The sequence below is a fragment of the Ixodes scapularis genome, unplaced genomic scaffold (genome assembly GCF_016920785.2).
Source record: "Ixodes scapularis isolate PalLabHiFi unplaced genomic scaffold, ASM1692078v2 PGA_scaffold0__279_contigs__length_252992795, whole genome shotgun sequence".
Lineage (NCBI taxonomy): Eukaryota > Metazoa > Arthropoda > Arachnida > Ixodida > Ixodidae > Ixodes > Ixodes scapularis.
Window position 1 is genome coordinate 2,967,201 of NW_024609835.1, and position 15,824 is coordinate 2,983,024.

At 44.2% G+C, this 15,824-nt stretch overlaps 1 protein-coding gene across 1 annotated transcript in view; it reads left to right on the forward strand.

The window, feature by feature from the left end:
- Positions 1 to 15,824, forward strand: part of LOC121835371 (alpha-(1,6)-fucosyltransferase-like) — a 115,295-nt gene that overhangs the window by 88,796 nt on the left and 10,675 nt on the right. Inside the window, exons 2-4 of the mRNA XM_042289536.1 lie at positions 5,345 to 5,498; positions 11,390 to 11,504; positions 13,822 to 14,074. Of these exons, the coding sequence (XP_042145470.1) occupies positions 5,345 to 5,498; positions 11,390 to 11,504; positions 13,822 to 14,074 (522 nt within the window). The remainder of the gene's footprint in view (positions 1 to 5,344; positions 5,499 to 11,389; positions 11,505 to 13,821; positions 14,075 to 15,824) is intronic.

Here is a 15,824-nt window from a genome sequence, read left to right on the forward strand (position 1 = left end):
TTTAGAGTGATGCAATGGCAACGAACGTTGACATGAAGGGAATCAGACGGGGGTTCTGCTCGGATTGCTCGTCTAAAGAGCTCTACCGGGACCTGCTGCACGGTGGAACGCACCACCCTGAGTGGTAGCTTACTGCGGCCACCCGCACACGGCCCACAACGAACTCAGTAATTATGAACTTTTTGTATTCTGGTATGTAGGTAGGCTCTATTCACGTTCTGTTGGCATATGCGTTGCTTCTGAAAAAAAGAATAAATGAATGGCTTGCGCCAAAATGTCTACAGAAATATAATTTTTTATTCGATCATGTTGCTTTCTAAAACATGCATTAGATCTCTTCTGTAGCTTCAAGCCGCAAATGCAATCCATGCTTTCCAAAGCACACGGGACTTCTAATGTTCATCTACTACTACATGCGTTTTCGTTTTGTCTTGCTAATACAGAAACGATTCTCGTAAATTACTTAAAACAGCAGTCTATTCTCGTACCAAATATTAATAGTAGCAGAAGTTACGTCATAAGCTAATGTCACTCGCTATTTCATCGTATACAGATTGGGTTCCGAATCTTTGAGCTGTTTGCACTTTATTTTCGCATTTGTTTCCTACCGACTGCTTGAAAACAGGTGAAAGCGCTTCATTACCTTCATTCTAATTCCCACTCTCTGTATCTAAAGGGAAACAATATGGTCTTTCATTCAGCTAAAGGTGGATGCACAGCTTCGGTTCCATAACACGATCGTCACCATGCTGGGAAAACTGGAGGAGGTAAAAGGGGGGCCTTTTGCGGAGACAACCCGACAACATTCTTGAACGTTAAAACCATTCTCCGGTCTCGATTGGCCAGAAGTTCTCTCATCACTTATGGTACGTAAAAAAGCGAGTGCAAAAATAGAAATGTAAATTTGACGCTGACGCATTTTTTTTTTTTTTTTTGAACAATTGCTGCTTTCAGGACGATTTTACCCCTGACGAAAAAGTTCCAGGACCCAAGACTTTCTTCGGTTCGGAGAAACGGATCGTTTCTGGGAACCGGACAGTGGAACTCTCCGCTAGCACGACTATGGAGGGGGCACTAGTCATGTGCTTATGGGTGTATTACATAACGGGACTCTCGTACCCTATGGCATATGGACAAACCCTTGGACTCCTCTAGGGTCTGCTCGTTGAAAATAAAGTGTTTCGATTCAGTTTATGTCAGAGAAGCTCAGACAATTGCTCATGGCCGTTCAAAAACAACATAAATTCTGAGCTTCTGCTGATGGCAGGAGACGCCGAATAATTCGTTTTTAATGCTATGAAGTAGGTAACTACGCTCTAAAAAAAGCACAGGAATCTACTTTCCGGAACAGCACTTGGAAAGTCAATCACCTTAACTCACGGAAGCAGCTCATCGAATCACGATGCGGAAACATAAGATTAGACCAAAAAAGCCAGCCTGAGTTGTGACATTAAGCAATGCAAAACGTCAGGCTTGTTGTGCTTAGTGTCGCAATTCATTTTTTTTTTTTATATTATCATATGTCTCGGCATCTACATTCGCTGAGCTGACTCCGAGAGTTATGCTGATTTTCTTTCCAAATGTTGTGCGGGAAAAAAATGTATACTTATTTTTTTATGTTACCCGTTAAAAAAAATATTTTTTTTTTCAATACGATTGTTATGTTTTTGTTTATGATAGGCAAAGGTCACTTTGATAAGGTCACTTTGCAGCACTGAATTTTTTGTGCGATAGTTTCCAAGAAACGCCGATTTCTGGCGTCGTTCTAACGTCTTTTTTTTTATCCGTAAAAGCTACCAGAACATCGGTATAAAATTACTATTTTGATAAAGACATTTCAAAATATTTTCTTGTGTCATGGCAAATAAAACACGTGTTTACTCTTAAAGATTGTTACTGTTTTCTTTAACACATTGATTCCGTTTATCAAACATGATATACAGATCAAATTTCAATTCTGTTATGCAGTAGAGAATAACTTTGGTTAAACAATATCAGCGAAAGTGCGAGAACTATATCACTGCAGTGCAGCATGTCACCCGACAGTCCAAACACGAAGGAGCAGAAATTTTACGATACAATAAAAGAGATAACCTAAAGTTGGGGTCCGCTGCTTATACATTATACAAAATACATTCTGCAGACATGTTCCAATACGAGTCACCGCGACATCCGTGCTTTGTATGCCACGTGACAAAGCAACCTCTTGATTTGGTTGCCTCGTGGCGTACGAGGCTCGGGTGCCGCGGTGACTCGTTCCGGAACGTGTCTGCAGAATGTATTTTGTATGATGCATAAGCAGCGGGACCCGGACTTAAGGGGGACTATACCCCTGCATTTTAAGCGGGCCAGCGTCCCTCCAAATTTAAGGGGGAAAATATCTAAAAAATGTCCCTCTTACCAAGGGACTCTGACCTCAAATTTAAGCGAGACGCCGTATCGCCTAGTTTAAGAGGGCTGGTGTCTCACTTAATTAAGAAGGAGAATCTCCATGTAGTATTAAGAGGTCTGTCGCCCCCCTTAAGGTTAAGTGGGAAAAAATCGAAGAAATGTCGCTCTTACTAAGTGGGACAGGGCTTAGAGTGTACGAAACGGTGTATACATTGAGAAAACAAATGAAGCCATTCAACTTTTCCATTGATTGTGTTTGTTCCTTAGTAAAACTTGGTTCAGTGAATTTTACATTTCAGCATTAGCATGAACACAACAGATAAGGTCAATCACAAGTGCTTTAGAGCAGTCCAAACAGTTTCCAAGTGGCTGATGCAAAGCAGCTGACATGCTATTACCCCCAGGAAAGAGACGAGACCTCCTTGACGAATCTACTTCAAGGCACACCAAACTGAATATTGGCGTTTCTAGGAAACTGGAATCAACCAAACAATTTCATGCAAAGGTACACCACGAACAGCTTTGGTGTGAGCCCTATCTGCAGCGACAATACTGAAGCCTCGCATGCCACCATCACTAACACATGCGAGTAGTCACTCAGTGCCTGGCATACTTGGGCATTGATGAAACAAGGAAAGATTATCAATGAGTGGACTAGAAATGTTGATCCAAATGGGACTGTCTTCACATTCTTCACAATCGCTGTATGACCACGATCTGTTGGAGTGTTTCTAGATGTCAAGAGCCCATCTGGGACATAGAAATGACAAAAGATGTTAGAAAGTTTGTCACTTACACACTGGCTTTTGCTTGACCCGGCCTGCTGAGCCAACAAAACAAAATATATACATGTTAGTCATTGTTTACTCCCGTGTAAATTTCATGGGGCGCTCATTAGCTAGGTTTAGATAGTCCGCAATTTCCGAATTTTTATCTTGGTATGGGAACGAAAAAGCAGACAAGCGACACACAAAAACACGTCAGACACTGACAGCGTCGATGTGGTTCGAAGATACACTGCGCGGCAACACAAAATAAAGGCGGCATCGGTACTTCTTGGGCAATTCACTCATACTGGCTAATGTGAAACGGCAAATTTGTACTGTCCGAGCTGGTTCACTGTATTACACGTAATAGCCATTCTAATTTCATTCCTAAAAGAAAAACCAAAACGATCGCGTTTTTGGGGTAAGTTCTGAGCTCTGTGCTTTTCTACAGTGCCATGATTACAACCGTAGACTGCAACTACAATACGAAATACGATGCATGACTATACTGCGTCTCACCTAAGTGCGAAAGAAGCGAAAATTACAAACGCGAGAATCTGATCAGCGCTTGCACTGCAAGATCGCACATGCATGGCAGCAATGATCAAAGCTCGGGACCCGCCCATGTAGATTTAACTTCGATCGGATTTAAAATAAAACGGAGCATAGTTTATACGGCCTCCGTGCAGTTTCGAGTCAAAATGACGAGTATATATTCCTAAATATCACCTGCGAAGATGGGCTTCGGAGGATCGCGAAAACGCTACATTCTCGGCTGTTTTTCAATTAATAGTGCCTATCGACTCCGCCACACAAGATTTATAAAGTCCTGCTAGAAGGCAAAATCCGTTGTGTTCGTAAATGAAGAACAAGATAAAAGGCAACCTACCGGTACAATCGGACGGCGGTCTCGTAGTGACCGGCGCAACCGGCGTTTCAATCGCGAGGCTAGGCAAGCGCCTTCTTTTTGATGCTCTTCGTCGTCTTCATCTTGGAATCTTCGATATGCCTCTAGCAGACGACGGAGGAATTGTAAGGGGCACAAAGCTGCTCGATCTTGTGAACTCGGCAGATTTTAACCGGGCTACAATAAATAAAAGACTCGCGGTCGCCTCTGCAGCACGGCCGCCATGGCCGACGCCGATGTTTGTTTACCCCCCGGTATCCCCCGACATGTGCGAGGGCGGGGCTTAGCCGGAATCGTCATCAACCACCTCTCCCGCCTTCGCGCCTACTTTCTCATGCGCAGAAGACGAAAATGAGACCCACTTGCGAGGCGTTTAGCATTTTTAGCGTTTCTAACTTAATATCAGCGTCTTAGAAGCTGTACGAGAATGATAATAATGTAAGAGATATGTCTGAAGCTCATCCAGGTTGAAGGTTGGACAGAATGCACAGTACTGACATTGGCGAGAAATTTTAAAAGTGATATGACGGGTACTTGGGGTTAAACGACACTTGTTCAGGGTGACTCCGAATTATGCTCAAAACTGTGTAACCCTAAATTGGTTGAAATTTCCGATCAGTAGGCAGCTGAAGAAACACCGTCCCCATGATTCCTCGAGTACGGGCCGAGGCGCTTGGGGGATTTAGCAAATTGTCTTTTCGGGCGTAATGTTAACACTTCGAAATAATTTAAGCTACATTGAAATTCTCGTGAAAATTAGCACAAGTAATTCCAAACTTAAACTTGCCAAAGCTGAAGTTTAGGATTATTTGCGCTAATATTTAGCTCGGGAACAATGAGTCATTCACAGTTTGCTAACAAAGCACTTTTTTAACTTTTTTTTTTACTTTTTTTTTATATTGCAATTCGGCTGCCAGATAAAGCTGTATCTACGCCATATATACCTCAAATAAGGCTGTATATAAGCCAGATAAGGCAGTGTTTGCGCCAAATAAGGCTGTATATATGCCAGATGAGGCTGTATATACTCCAGATAAGGACACGTGTATAGGCCGTATATAATCATATAATGTTTGAAATGGCCAGATATGCCCCAGATATAAGCTTTCCATACGGAACAGCCCGTATTTTTCTTCCTCGTGACCATATCAGTATTTATGTGAGGGTTACTTCTTCGTGATCTTTAAGTGTTTACCAAAACTCTAAAGTCTAACAAGGAATAGAAAGCGACTTACATTTATTGTTTCAATCAGCTCTTTCTTTTCTTTTCTTTTTTCAGTGTCTCAAGACAAGCAAGCAACAATTTACAACCGACTTCAAGTTGGAATAAACGACCTGCGAAATTTTCTTATATATTATTTAAGAACCAAGAAGGATAACACGAAAAAGGAGCTCAAATCAACAATTCTTAAGAAGTCTATGGACTTTTTGAGGTACGTGATATGTAGGCGCTTTCCGGCAGCAGTGCATGGGCGCCGCTATAACCGACCTTCAGTTTTTGTTTCCTCTTATTTCGCTCACTTCACTTCGGCATAACCACAGCAGGACAGGTTATTGCCACTTTAGGTGCTACTGCGTTCCTTCCCCCCAACATAACCCTCTGTCGTAAACGCTCGCTTCAGTGACTTGGTATGTCGGTAAAACAAGAGAAGGTCGCCTACAGCGGTTCAATCTGGCGCGTGTTTAAAGCGTCTATATCAGGGGTGGCCAAGCTGCGGCTCGCGAGCCGCATGAGGCTCTTTGCGTGTTTAAGTGCGGCTGGCGACCCTCTACAAACCTAACCCCCCCCCCCCCCCTTCCCTTCTTCCCGGTCACACCAGCACTTCCCCAAAAGGAGGAATGAAACACGGTTTAAATTGAAGGACAGGCTACTGTTTGGTTGTCTTGCGCTACTGCTACCTCACCAGTTGGACTGCGTCGGACTCTGATAGATATAAAGTAGTTCTAGTTTAATTTATGGCTCCGGACAAAAGTGCCCCCCCCCCTCGCTTTCTGTCTCTCCTCTTTCAGGTGGCTCTTGGAAGTTTAGTAGTTTTGCTTGCGGCTCTTACGCCGAGTCAGCCTGGCCGCCCCGGTCTATATCTTACTGAGCAAGGCTTGTACTTCGGCTTTTTGTTGAATGCTTCCTTAAACGAGAGCATGAGAGAAAACATTATAGCATTTCTTTTTCCTGGTTGTTTTCTTCGCTTATCGTGAAATCAGTTGTCAAATAGAAGATTATTCGTCAGGTAAATTTTTTAATGTGACGGAATATCCAAAGCCTTACCTAACAATTATAGATAGTGAGAATTCCATTGTCTTCAAAGAAGGCAAGGTTGTTTTATGCCCAAAGTCACGTTTGTTACGTCAGGCGCTGTGTTTAGAACCATATTACACTTCAACATGAACCAATGATTAATTAAAATGTAGGATCCTCCCGATACAGCACATCTACTCTTCCATGCCTCGAAACTCAACTGACTGGAATCGTCTTTCCCCAGTTGTATAGTTACAATTACCATAACTTGCTAAGGTTAGAATTGCAATTCCAAATTTGCTAAACGGGTTTCCTTGTAATTTTATATTAATGCGCGTTTTTATTGTTTTTATTTTTGTATGCGTATGTCACAATGTTGCCCTTTTCTCTTTAATGCTTTCGGGCGCTAAAAGAAAACTAAATTAAAACTTTAACGGCGTGAGGTTGGCATGCTTTAAAACAGCGTCATGAATCCACTGCAAATGACCAGAGAATAAAGACCCATTCACAGAGAAGCCTTTACTCACGTTTCCTTACGTTACGTCATGAGTATTCGATACATCCGTGGTCCTTATGTCGCGTGCAAAATTACTCCTTAGCCTGATTGCCACGCTTTATGCGAAGCGCGCATATCCGGTGACTCGCAGTGTAAGCAGACGTAAGCAGCCCATAACTAAAGCAACGTAAGAAAACGCGACTGCGTGAGCTAGCCTTTTGTTCGAATTCTCATGACTTTACGAGTGATGTACATGTATTTCTTCTCAATGAAACCTTAGATGGGAGCTTCGGCGAAATTTTTATCGACTCTGATTTGCCTGAAAAGAGACCCTTTCTAAAAGTCCGCCAGGCAACATTGGCGGTCGCCATTGTAGTCTTTCTAGACTTAGTCTAGTTGGCGCAAGCTGCCGGCCGTTACAAATGATATTCGCGACTCCAGTGAACTATTAGCCCCGAGAGCGAACACAAGCGTCGCTGCGGTCGCCGCGCCCTGATTGGGTGAGGTGTACCGTGACGTCAGGGGGATGACTCCGCTCCGCGATATCGCATCGGCTCGCTTCCCAGCACCGGTTTTTTGGTTTGGCGTTGTGTGCCGCAAGCTCTTCGAGAAGCTGGGCTTCGTTTACCCGATGTACAGGACGTTGAGTTAGGCCGATATTGACGTGCTTCCGTACATTTTACAAGCCTGCTTGTCTCTTTTACCTTTAAAATTGGGTTACAAATCCCGAAAGCTACCGGCGGAGGCTATTCCGCCGATGAACCTCCCCGTCCGTTTACACAACACAATGCAATTTTGCGAGGGATTGGTGAAGCGGTGGCGCAAGTGTTTCAGGGGCTGGAATTCTGTTCCTTGCATGTTCATGGTTTAGGACGATATTACATCCCGCTTTCAAGGCATTTGAAGTGGCATTTATATCATGGGCCTTTGCGTGGTCGGTAAATTAGCTCGCGACCTCGACTTTGCGCTGCCGCACTGCATGCGCTGGTTCGCAGATGTTTTAAAGGCTCCATCTCTGATTATCTTTGAAGTGCTCGTGGAACAAGGTTGTTTTACATAAATGTAGTTTCTTCGTAAATTAATTATATAGTTTATACACGTATGCAGGCATATGTCTTAGAAGATGCACTATTGCTGGAAATTAGTTTGTATGGTAGCAGCGGAAACGGCCGAATCGCCCCCAGTTGCCTGTATGATATGTATTGAACTGCCCAAAATATGCACAGCAATAGTGCCGTAATTTGGAATGTTTATACTTTTTCCTGACATTTTTATTCCACCCTCGGGTATTTGGAAAATACACCGTTTAGTCTGAATTGTCATTTCCAATTAAAAGAGACACTGCTGCAGGTCTCCAAAACCTCCCTCAGCCTCCAAACTCCCTACAGCTGCACTCTCTGACAACAGAGGAAAACAGGAGTAAAAGCAAGCATTTGAACGTCTGTCCAGTGGTAGATGCAGCACTATTAGCAGAAAATGTGGAACTTGTGAAGGGCTACAGTCAGCCTGAGAAAAGCATCTGGTATTTTAGCTTCAGGACGATTCGATTTAAGTAAAATCTCCTTCGTTTACTTTTGGTATACATTACTTGAGAGTTGATATAAACAAGTCCACAGATACCACCCGTGTAGTCCATTGAAATACTATCCGAATCCAGCAAAGGTCAAATGCGTGCAATGTAGATAATAAAGATTCCTTGTTTTTTTTTTCCCTTTTTTTACTTCGCCCCTGCACTTGGGCTGTCTTACTTGTGATTCTCTCCCCATGGCCCAGACTGTATTTAGCATGTTGCTCGAGCAGCATGCAGTTTTTCTGCTTCGGCAATTTTGTTTAAAAACAGAGATACAAAAAAAATAGCATGCATAACCTGCCAATTCATTCAGACCATCAGCAGCATTCATTCTGCGAGATGTAAATCTACAGTGATGCTCCTGCAATTGTCGCCATATTTCTTTATTTTCATATACCAGTTGCGATTCATGCGTTGCCTGCCCTGTCAACCATGCTTAAAATGTTGGTTCAAGTTTCGCCTGTAACTACAGGCCAAACCTCCATAAAGGCACATACAAAAATGCACACTTCCTACAAAAAACGCGCGCAAAAAAAAAAAAAAAAATAGAAACGAGCGCGTAGACAGCTAGCGTCGTCACAACCTCCACAGGCGAGCGGGGCAAGTCGGGGAAAAATTCTCTCCTCGCCGTGACGTCACCCCGGTTTACCGTAAGGAGGCGCCACGCGAACTTCTCGGGGCTAATAGGGGGCGCGCTGGTCAGGCAAAATGGCGGACGAAAGGAGGTAATTTGCGTCGGTCAGCACGCGGACCACTGTAAATTTCTTGCGCTGCAGCATAAAAATCGTGCTACATATGAAAGCAAAGCGATTTTTGGACGGTAGAAACCTTCTTCTAGTTAGTGCGTAGGAATGACGCAGCGGAAGCATAAAAATAATTACTGGAAACGATGTTTGTTTTTATGCGGCCTAGGAGAACCAAGCAGCGATAGCAGACGACAGTGTAGTCTGCTATCGCTGCTTGGTTCTCAGGAGCTTCTCGGCGTTGCCGCTACGCGGCGTCGATTTCGCTGGAGTCGCCAATAGTCATTCATATCCACTAGAGCCGTATATGTAGAGAGTTTGTCCATTCATTGGGAAGTATAGGTATGGTGCCTGGATCGCGTCTCCGACTGGTGTGTTTAGCGTCCTGTCCCGCCCATACATCAAAAGTGGTCCCCAAGTGGCAACAAATGACGTCACAGAAGCCAGAGTGTCATGCTGTTGCCTGTCGCGATCTTGGCGGTTGGTCGTAGAAATGCTGGCGAAAACCACAGGCCAACGCGAGTGCCGCGGTCGTCACGGCATCCCAAGCGTCCGAACTTCCGGCTGCTGTATCTTCCGTGAACTGTCAGAGTGGAAAGCGACCTGCAGCAGAACAGGCGTCTGCCACATACACCACAGCTGTTGGGACGCCGCCAGGATCGCGATCGGCGACAGCATGACACTTCTATGACCTCCTCAGGCAGAAATTGAGGGACCACTTTTTTGGACCCGGTAAACACAGCAGTCGGAGACGCGTTCCAGGCACCACAGTATAGAAGACAAATGAGGAGGCGCCATGGGCCGAAAGCGGGCTGGGCGTGTTCCAGGGCGTCTTCACAAATTCGAAAGTGGACAACCAGAAGCCGGAAATAATACCCTGGTGGTGGTGGCGAGAAACAAACTTGATAAGTGCATCGGAGTAACTCTTGGTGACTGAAAATATGGTGCACGTGATGTTTCAATCATGGTCATTTGAAATCATGGTGGAGGAACGCGACTAGCGGAACGATCGACATAATCCGTACGTCAAGCGCCGAGGGCCGGGAAACTCTGTCCGAGCAAAACAGAGTTGAACGGCGCGTTCGTTTCTTCCATCTCTCTTCATGATCATGATCGAAGCATCAAGTGCACCCTATTTTCAACCACGAAGGTTACTACATTAAACTCTTACGCGCTTATTAAAACGACCAAAACTGTTTCTCGCTACCGCCGCTAGGGGATTCTTTTTGGCTTCTCGTTGGGCAAGAGAGAATGCCAAGTCCTCTTTCTGCGTCTGATGCACGCCCTGGCTCTGCCGGTGCCTCCCATTGACCAAACTCTCTGTATACACGGCTCTGATATCCATTGGATACGAAGCGCGTGATTGGATCTGAGTCTTCGCTGAGCGCTGACGTCAGCACTCGTGTCCAACCAGTGGACAGAGTATGTGATCTAGCAATATAGTACAGACGTTGGTGCAAACTTTAGAACGGGTGGTAGACACATTTGAACTATAGTAACATAAGTTACATATCACTATATTTTTTTCTCGCGAAGTTTTTAAAGTTTTAAAGTATGTCTGAATAATTGAGGCGTTCTGCTGGCAACACTGAAACCGTGACGTCATATGCTGTACTATTTCTCTCAGCTTATTCTCGACGTGTAACACAAAGTGGTGTGAAATGAATGCTGGTTAAGATCACGCCAGAGAAAACAAAACCAATACGTGCAAAACACTATGTTTTTTAGGTGGCTTGTTCGACTAGCAAGGTATACAACCTGTGACGTCACCCCACTGGAAAGCGCGGGAGAGTTAGATTTTTAGTTTTGGCATCACCATCACTTGACGTTTCCTCCGTGGCAATTTTGAATTTAGGAACAAGTAATAGATACCATGCCGGGAAGAGCCAAGAATGGGGGTTCTACAAATCTATCCAGATTAGGTAGCTGAAGAAACAGACGGAGTATGCTGCCATGCTTTATCTACATTGCTTGGTTATGAAACAGTCAATATAGTCAATAAATAGAGATGTCTGCCAAAAGTGCGAAGGCAGACATGTCACTCGTAGTTAAGAAGAACAAAAACAAACAATCATGATCTATAATCGTTTGGGGAGAATAGAAAACGACCACAGTATGATGCAAAAATCATATGGTTTCTCCCACTTTCTCTTAGTCTGTGCGATAGGTGTTCGTCAGGCAATATACCATGTTAAATGTACGCTGCGTTACCTACTCATTTATGAAACATTTACCTTCGACGCACCTTCGTTACTCTGTGGTGTCCACGACACATTCAGGATTGCGCAAATGGACGTCGAGCGTCTAAAGAATATGGATGGTGTGCAAGACCGTGTTGCGGAAAATATGAGGAAACTTCAAACCTACGTACAACAAACGATCCATGATTTGCAAGTAAGTAAATTCCTTGGTCAATTTGGCTAAAGCTTAATTCTTATAGAACTTATTAGTATCTTCTTTTTTTTATTTTTAAATTCATTTATGAGAGCATTGTGTTGGCGATCCAGACCTATGCCAGTCCGCCCCTCTTTCTGGTTGTCAGGAGCGTCTCGTTAACGCAGCGGAAACAACGCTTTCGCGTGTCCTTTTCCCCATCATTATGTGTGACCAAGTGACGTCAGTGGAAAACACGTATACCGAGGGAAACTGAGGGAGAGGAGGAGACAAGAGCGCGCGGTGAGGTCAGGGTGCCGGGCTCTGATTGGAAGGATGAGTGATTAGGCGCAAAGGCCAGCCGCCTTGCTCACTGTTGGAACGCGTTCGGACGCCGAACGCCGGCGTCCGGTATTCAAACGCGAGACACTGAACGAGGAGCAGACGCGACGCGCTTGTTTGCTCCGATTAGAGGGAGATGCAGCGGGTAAGAGATAAAGCCATATATCTTTTGCGTCGATCCACCAATCCTTCTAATCAGAGCTAACTGCCCACGCGTCATCTTTTAAACTAAAATCCCGTAGAGCCAATTAGTGCAATGTTCGAATCGAACGGTCACAAAAAGATTGCTCTAATTTTCTGTACGCTCTAAAAGTAAAGGTCCGACAATTATCACGACGTCACAACGACGAATGTCGTCGTCAGTGCCACGTTGCTTACTTCATTTGTCGCTTGAAAGGTGTTTCGATCGTCTTGCTATTGATCAAGAGAATTTCGTAGGTCCAATGTTAAGTGGTCTGCAGAGAAGTAGATGAAATGACTTGTTTTAGAGCTTGCTCAGCGTACACATGTTTGCATGATAATCTAGATTCTAGTCTAAGTGTGGGGATAAGCTTAGGGATGCGTACTTTTGCTTGAGGTTTCCTTTTATGTAAAAAATAAAAAAAAAAGCTAGAGAACAAGGCATGCGTCAATAAAACCGTTAAAAAAGTAAAAAAAAAAACTTTTTTTTTAATTATATGCTTGAAAGAGCGTAATCTAATTACATTCAGCGCAAATAAGAAAACAAGGCGAGGCGGGGGTCTTGTGTTTCTGATGTCTAAAAATAAACGATTGATTATTGTCGCCTGGCCAAGACAGCGTTAAAAGCAACTTCTGATCGGATCTGTTGTTTGTTTGATAAAGGGAATAATTATTTTCAATGTTCCCGAATGTTACCACGCACTAACGTGATGAATCGTGCCGCCGAAGATTATATATCTAAACTTTGACGAAAAGCATAAAATGCATGTCTAAAAGCGTAAAATGATGCCTGCAAAGCGTAATAAAAGATCTTATAAAATATTTGTTTATAATTGTCATAGAACCAACCGCCTCTTCGATTCCTTTCTTATGGTATATGGGCTGGTCGATTTCCAGTGTCTTGGAGCACCTTTAAAAGCCGATGAACATTCGGCTTGTCGAAGTCGGGCGCTCGAGGTATATTCGGTTGGTTCTTTCAGAGTGCTCTCAGATTTTCCGATCGCGCAGTCCTCTGACTCGTAGCGCTGTGAAGTGCGTCGACTTCGAAGTGAGAGCTGTGGAAGCACGTGACAGACGACCGCTCACGTGAAGCCAGTGGCTTCCACTCGCTTCACGTGGACTTGACTTGGACCAGCTCAGGGTAGAATAGACCAGTGTTTAGGCGGCATAGAACTTTTTTGCAACTTTGGAATATTTTTTTTTTTTTTGCGAAGAATGTTGAAGTACGGCTTCAACATTTTTTTCTCCTTAGAATACGTCTATGGGATGGGGCTTCCAACATATATATATATATATATATATATATATATATATATATATATATATATATATATATATATATATATATATATATATATATATATATATATATATATATGTGTGTGTGTGTGTTTGCCAGGCGCTAATAATTGAAGAAAAATGAAAAAGGTGCTTTCTTTCGCGCAATTTGTTGAATTAAAAAATATTTTAACAATTAAAATTGCTTAATCATCGCAACATAGCAAGCTAAAATTCGCTCCCATTTCATAAAACCAATTATGAAGCGCTTCTTAAAAAATATGATGCATAGTTTTACGCTCATTTTAAGAGTTCAAACCACGCTCACGATAAGAAAAAAAAAAAAATGGGTGAAACTATTTAAGGAAAATCCGTGACTTTTTACCTTGTGGTAAAAAGTCGCGGATTTTTTTTTAAACGTAGAAAATGGTCCATTGCAATGTCTGGGATGTTTGAGATGGAAGTACCCAGCGTCGGCTGCGCTCAGACTTCGGGTCAAACGAACTTATATACACATACTTTCTGCGTCTTTGTCCAGAATCCGGCCAATTGCACCGCGGCTCCGAAGCTCCGTTGTCCTCTCAGGAACAAGTACGGATTGGCATCGGGTGTCCACATCCTGCTCTGGTGCTTGCTGGAAGCGTTGCGCAAGGGAAGGACGCTGGTGGTAGACACCTCCAAGTGGCACTACGCCCCCAAAAACAAGTGGGTCAAGACGTTCCTCCCTATCCTGGGCCCATCTTGTGCGGACGCCGACACGAGGAGCACAAAAAAGAACCCAATCCCAGCAGGTAACAGGTAGCTCTTTGAGTGATCACGATAAGGGTAGCGGGTAGGGACATCCCGAACCTTTTTGTAGAGCCCCGCGCTTCGACTGCTTTGGCAGACCTAGAAAATCTTGGGTAAAAGTTTGATCAAGTTATAAATTGTCTTAGAAAATGCTCATGTTTCACCCAGTAATAGCCCCATCGGTGAAAAGAGGGCGAGAACGTTCTAGCCCAATACGTTACATGTACCGAACCTTGAAACATGATTTCTTGACGATTTTGATGAAGGATCGCCATCCCCTGTCAGTAGCAGAAGTACGTGAGCCCTCTCGCTTTCGCGCTGCGGGTCAGTCCCAGACACGAAGCTTTGAGGCTCTCCGGCGCGGGCTGTGGCGCCCGAACACACGTGTGCTGGGCTGTACACGTCTGTTTTTTTGTTCTTTTTTTCTCGGGCGCGTAAAAGCCGCAGTCTAAAGTCCACTCGTCGAACAGCGTTCACCCACACCTTCTTTAATTTCCGGTCCGTTGGAAACTTGTGAAAAAGCACCTCCGGTTTGCGCAGCGGGTTGTTTAAGCAGCCCACAGTGCTACAGGTTGCACTCGGCATCTTTCGAGGAACAGCTGGGCAGTCTTGGACGCACTGAGTTGCTCGCTAAAACAAGTCTTGAAGTCCTCTTAAGTAAATAAACAATATTCTATACCGAAGCTACAGGGGCTACAGATAAAAGCAACGGCTAAACACGCCAATCACAAGCCGAAGTAGCGGTGGTAGTGGCTCAAAGAAGCGGACTCCGCGCAACGCCCGGACCGGAGGAAAAAAAAGAGAACTATACTGACGTCACGACCCAATGTTGCTTTAGTGATCGGCAACCCGCTGTCCGCCCGCTAAGGAGCAGCGGCTCGCGGCGGGTCGCGTTTTTATTATCGGCGTTAGTTGAGAACGCGACGTCCCACGGACGTAATATTTTGGCTCGGGTCGTATTTTGTGTCGCTACAGCGATACCAGTAATTTATTTCATTTTGAGTTTTGGCCGGAGTTGCCCTTTAAATGGAGGCTCTCAATGCAACTTACTGGGAACTAGCGCCATCTATGCTCGGTAATGTCATGTAACCGCCGCCAGTGGACGACACTGCCGCATGATTCGAACTAAAATTCACTCTTTACGAAACCCGTCTTAGTTGTTCAGTCAGCAACCTGGTTCAGACGTTCGCATTCCACCTTCATTACCGAGGCTACCTTTAAGCCGGGGTTCACACTGCTTATACAGCACACAAAAGATAGCCTGCATACAGATTCAAACGAGAGACACCGCGAGATTCGTGCTTCGAATGCCGCGTGGCAGTGAGTTCAAGGAGAAAACTTGGCACTCGGCATTCGAACCGCGGATATTGCGGTGACTCGTGTTTGCAGACTGTCTTTTGTATGATGGTATGAGCAGTGTAGACACGTATCAAATCGTGAGGCTTTTACGCAAAACTGAGCCGAGATTTGTATTGCGATCGCTGTAAAAAAAAAAGAAAAAAAGAACATGATATACTATTTCTTCAATACTGTTAGCTCCAGAAATCAGTTGTCTAGCTCCGATAAAAACCCAAAATACAGCACCGCTGCTGACGGCATCTAGCGGAGGCATTGCGAAGCTGCTTGAGAGTTTGTGTTAAGTGCAGACCTTGGACTTGAAACAAACGACACATAACTTATCTCGCTGGTACTATCAACAAAGATCAATAAGCAATTACTTGTGAGCGGCAGTTCGTTAAAATCTAGACGTAA